Source organism: Balaenoptera borealis (assembly GCF_965194805.1).
Source record: "Balaenoptera borealis genome assembly, chromosome: 8".
In the NCBI taxonomy this organism is placed as follows: domain Eukaryota; kingdom Metazoa; phylum Chordata; class Mammalia; order Artiodactyla; family Balaenopteridae; genus Balaenoptera; species Balaenoptera borealis.
In genome coordinates, this window is record NC_138865.1 from 23,760,985 (window position 1) to 23,766,564 (window position 5,580).

At 38.8% G+C, this 5,580-nt stretch overlaps 1 protein-coding gene across 10 annotated transcripts in view; it reads right to left on the minus strand.

The window, feature by feature from the left end:
• Nucleotides 1-5,580, minus strand: part of LOC309633719 (contactin-associated protein-like 3) — a 257,758-nt gene that overhangs the window by 188,934 nt on the left and 63,244 nt on the right. For 3 of the 10 annotated variants that reach the window (XM_082402942.1, XM_082402940.1, XM_082402939.1), the window contains exon 1: nt 5,210-5,334. The exons of 6 other annotated variants lie outside the window; for them this stretch is intronic. In XM_082402942.1, the coding sequence (XP_082259068.1) occupies nt 5,210-5,294 (85 nt within the window). In that variant the 5' untranslated portion in view covers nt 5,295-5,334. Of the gene's footprint in view, nt 1-5,209; nt 5,335-5,580 lie in introns of those variants that run through there. One more of the 10 variants, XM_082402934.1, reaches the window with a different exon arrangement.

Consider the following 5,580-nt stretch of genomic DNA (forward strand, 5'->3'; position numbering starts at 1 on the left):
TGAGTATCTTTTCCTGATGTACTACCGAGTAAAAACTTAATAAAAGCCATAGCCTAGATAAAATATATCATTTTTTTCATTTGTGATTAACAGCCTTGGAGGGAGGTTTTTTTTTAAACTGGTCCATTAAACGGGCATATATTTAAATAAAAATTATATAGTTTCTAACTTTAAACTACTCAAAATTTCAAGTACTTTATGTTTCAATTCTATTTCAAATCAGTACACTGAAAATACCCATTACCTGGAAACTAAGGAGAATATTTTTATTTTTTATGGCGAACCAGACTCCCTATATTATTATTGAAAAGTAAAGTTTCTAATGAACCAGAAAGGAAATTTATTGTAAAGCAACACTCAAACTAAGCACATGTATTATCACACAAGGTTATGTGTACACCTACCAGACATGTGCAATCTCTATGTCAAAGCATTATTTTCAAAAAGTTAAAAACACAACACGTACAAATATAGAACAAATGCATGCCAAAGAATCATAAACTCATTAATGACTAATCCAGTAAAAGAGCATTTTGAGAAACTAGGAATTTACAGGCATTTATAGAAGAACATTAGAATGAGATTGCTAGGTTACAAAAAAACTGATCAATGTCCTACAGGGCAATAAAACCTTTGTAGTTACCATATGTACCTGAAAAAAAAAAAAAAGAATTCATCAATTTCAGCGTCTAAACTCCAATCAAATGGTAAATGACCAAGTCAGACATGGGTGCATTCTTCTAGGTAATTAAACAATCATGTGGGCCTATTAAACAATGTTCCTGCATAATGTCAAAAGGTCACTCTATCATACCCTCTCTTTTTTTAACTTTTTATCTTACATTGGAGTATAGTTGATTTACAATGTTGTGTTAGTTTTTACAGTATTTACAAGTTGTGTATAACTTTAATTAGCACACAGATTTTAACCTTTTAATTAGCACACAGATTTTAACCTTATGCCATAGAACTCAAACTGGAAAAAACAAGTATGATATTTTGAAGGAACGTATTACATATGGTTTCCTGCCTCTCAGAAATAGGTAGACATAAATAATTCAGTTTTTAAAAGTTATTCAATATGATGCAACAGAGCCTACAGCAATCAGCACCGCAACGGGCCCCAGGCAGGCAGATTGAGTGGGGACACTTTGGAAGTTACTCTGAAGAACTTTGTATGTTGAAGCCAAGCCTTTAAAGGCTCTGAAAAGTTAAGTGGGGAGAAGATCCAGAGGTTAATTTCATATTTGTTTTTCAGGATTAGAATTAGAATTGCAGGTAAACCCTGGATCTATTCATTCCAAATTGTTTGAACTCTTTTATAAGTATGCTTTTATATTCAAATTCTGATTTTGATTTAAAGAGAAAAATTCAAATTCAAATTTGCTCAGTTAATTGAGATTTTTGTCAGTGAATATGTCCTTTATTTAGTACTCTTGAATGATTTGGGGTTTTTTTTCCAAATCAACTCAAAGGAGCAGACATTCTTGAGCTCCAGTCTTCTCCCCAGAACAGGCTTTCAGGCGTGGGAGGGTCACTGATAATGTGGCTTTAGGGTCATTTTGTTTGTTTGTTTGCTTAAAGAGTCTCCCCCAGTTGCATAAGCTTCAGGACCCTCACAGCTCTAGCCTTGCCTGTCACTCTGTGTTGATAGTCACATGGACTTTGTAAGTTTTTTTGGAGAAAAAAATGTTGTTGTTTTCCCGAAGTTTTCAAAAATATTCTGACCTCAGTATTTCTGGGAAGTTTATTCAAATATGATTTAAAAAAAAAAACGGTCCGTTTACCAGTTTGTTGAAGACTCTTTCCAACAAGTCCAAGCTCCAGTGCTTACTAAATACCTCTCTCCATATTCTATGCTCATTTTCCCCAACATGTTTCACTGAATCACGAATGGATTCCCCATTCACCTGCTCCAGGGGCACATCTTCTGATAGGCTCCCTCCCTAAACCAAGGAACATATTACATATGGTCTAATGCCTTTCAGAAATAGGTAGACATAAGTAATTCAATCTAAATATCAACCAAAATACTGACATTTTCTTATTCAGATTATATCTCTTCTTCCTCCCCCCCCCCCAAAAGATCTGAAAGTTCATAAACAAATAGTAGATTCACAGGGATAATCCTAAAACAGAGAGCTACTGCCCTCTTCCACTTGTGGCTCATGGTAGGAAGTGAGCAAACCAACCACTGTCTGCACAACAACTTCTGGAAAACAGGGCTCTAACTTGGAATCTATATTCTAACTTTCCTCTTGCATTCCATTTAAGAGGATAACTCCATTAGAATAACACTTTCACCTTGACTAAATACAAAGAGTTCTAGAAGGCAGACCAAGTAGAGATGCACAATTTTTAAATATCAGGTCCTAGAGGATGCTGTCCATTCAATTTGTTTTATCTTCAAAAAGACAGAGAATAAGAGAAAAAAAAAAAAAAGCCCATGTTTTTGGCTATTTAGAAACATTACTCTCGCCCTGTGTAGACTCCTCCTGACTTAAAATTTCCCATTAATTATAAAGATTCATGTCAAAACATGGATAATTTCTGAGATGTCAAATGTTTCAACCAAGTCCTGTATGAGAGTATGTCTTATGCCAGAACCTCACCCAGGTTGACCCCCCCCCCCACCCCACCCCCCCACCCCCGTCTGACTAATTTACTACTGAGAACCAGTTGTAAATAGAGGAAAAATGTCACTGTATCCTTTTGGGGAGAAGATCTTTACCTTTTTAAAAATTTACATACAGTTCTCATTATTTTATCAGGGCTTAAGAATATTTCATTTTTGTTAGTTTTAAAGTCTTGTCTGCAAAGATTACTTGAGTTCTTAAAACACTTCTTAGGAATAAAAGGTTAGCGATCAAAAGACTTGAGCAAATGCTGGTGTTCGTGATTTCTTGTTGGTAGCCTAAATCCCATCCTGCTGGCAAACTCCTCTTTAGAATTTCTCAAATGATGGGACAGGACTAAAAGAACCCTCTACCTTGATTTATGTAGTAACAAATTTCAAATATGGGTTTGAAATACCTTGCTTGTATATACATCTACACATACAAACAAACACCTCCCAAATATTCGAGAGTTAAGGAAAAATCCAATTGGTCAAATTAGCTAATCTAGACTATAATAAGATTCATTCACCATTACTTCTACTGCTACAAAGGATACTGTCAAATGAGATTAGCAAGCAATTATCAAACACAGTTTGTGTACCCTTTATGAATCTTTAAGTCTGCAAAGACATTTAAATATATACTTGACACTTGAACAACTATAGTAGCCAGCTTTGCGGTGATCAAGGACTCTACAGTATCTAAAATGTTCTTAGCCATGCAAATTTACATAGGTACTTTTAACTTACTGAACTTTTCATCAGAGTACTAAGCACATCTAAATAAAACAGAGGCTGAAAAGTGAAAACTAGCATTGACATTTGAAGAGTCAGCCAGAGACCCAGACGAACTGAGCTTAGAGATATATTCAATTCAGAAAAGGATATCTGCCTGGAGATTCAGACATGGAGCACCTCAGAGCATGTGACTCTTAAAAAAGATGCTCAGTATGAAGCACATGATACCTCTGTGGATTTCAGGGAATAAAATACAAACAGAAAATAAAGAAATATCAAAATAACCGATCTTGCAATATCCTGTAATCACAACTAAGGAGACAAGAAAGGCAGCACAGCACTCTGCTTCTCTTATACGGGAAGGATTTTTGAAGCCATGTTTCCTTTAAGTAAGAGTGACCTCTGGTGACTTTTTAATTGCACCTCAGTGTACTATGTTAAGTTATTCTATAATTCTTTTATACTAGCAAATCATTTAGTACTACATTTTTAATTTCTTAGCAAAGTGATAAATGCTTTACTGCAGGACCTAAGGATTTCATGTAAATGCCTCCATTTTAATTAATTCATGGAAATTGTGCCCAAAGCTAAATTAAAATTCTGTCTGAAACACGGGGCAGTATTTTCTTAAAGGAGACTAAGGCTCATTTTCAGGAGTGACTCATATAATATGGCATTAAATGAGCTGAAACTAAATGATGACAACACAAACTTATCACAGCCTCGGGGCATATATGGATGAATGCTGGAAGGGTAACTATTTGTACAAAATGCTTTTCACTTTAGCACAAACTTCCTGGTAAGGGCAGAGTTCCCCAGCCCACCCCACCCCCAGCAGCAAGGTTGGTTTCTAACATGCCTACTAGCACTTTCTTGAAATGCATAATAGCTTGCCTTACTCCCTACAACCTGATTTAAAAAAAATTCTTGAGGGGGATGGGGTGTGGATGTAGGACTAAGGGGGCTTTCTTCAAATCCCTCAAGGAAAGAAAAGCCCTATGATGGAGATTTCAATCTGAATAACACTTCGAAAACTTTTTCCGATTTCCAGATTAAAATGCCTTGAGGTCGGCTGAATCAATTTGGCTAGCATCTTTAGATCAGACTCACATTGCCAGTCCAGAACTGAGAGGTTAATACATCTTCACTGAACCAACAAAATGAGAAACACAGCACATCACGATATACAAGCATGTGCACTTGCAAATGAACCTGAATGGCAGGGTATGTTTTTCCTGTAAGCACAAGCCTTCTAATTCTGAGGGGTCGATCCTTCTCGTAATTCTGCGGACTCACCAGGTTTGCCGCCTGGGCTCTGCTGCGGAGCCTGCCCGCCGCTGCAGCGCCCGACTTCTTGGTACCCGATTCCGCAGGGCGCCGACTGCAAACATCTACGCTAATGCAGGACCCGGCCAGGTCGGCCAACGATTTCCTTTCTGACATAAATCCTCCAAAATGTATTCATAGTAAAAAGAAATAAATGACATATTGGCATGCTCTTCTCTCCTCATCTCCTGCTATTCTCTCTCTCTGGTCTCTCTCCGCCTCAATATTCTCATGCTAATTTTAGGTTTTACTAGAACTTGAGCTTTCTCAATGAATATTCAAAACAAGAGCACACAGACAAAATTCAGCTCACAGACAAGTCAAAACAGGCTTTGTGTATTACAGACTTGACAAGTGGAAAAACCAGTGTAAACCATCCTATCCAAGCGTTGGGACTTTGCGATGTTTTTTAAATGCCTCATTTTCAGAAGCAGACCAGTGATTCCATTTGTAAAATTCAATTATTTTTTTTCAAAAACACGAATTCTCAGTTGACAGTATAAGTTTTAAAAGATTTGCTGTACTCACAAGTATTCCCTGCTGCTAATGTACTCCAGGGCTGGGCAGACAAAAGAAAGAGCATCCTGAGACAGGCTCCCGCGGCGGAGTCCATGTTCACAGTCGCCGGGGCTCCCCACCCCAAAACCCAAGGTGTCCAGACAGCTGCTCTGAGCCAGAGTCTGCAAGCTCCCTCCCGCTCGGGGTAGCTAGCGCTCCCTCCTCCGGGCTCGGCGAACCCGCGCAGCCGGCGGGGCGGGAGCCCCAACCTGCAGCCACACCCCCACCCCACCCCCACCCCCACCCCCACCCGCTCCCGCCGCGCTGCGAGCCCCACGCGTCCCGGGCGCTCCTGGCGGTGGCGGGAGGAAGTGCGAGTCAAGTCGGTGAAGGTCTTCAAC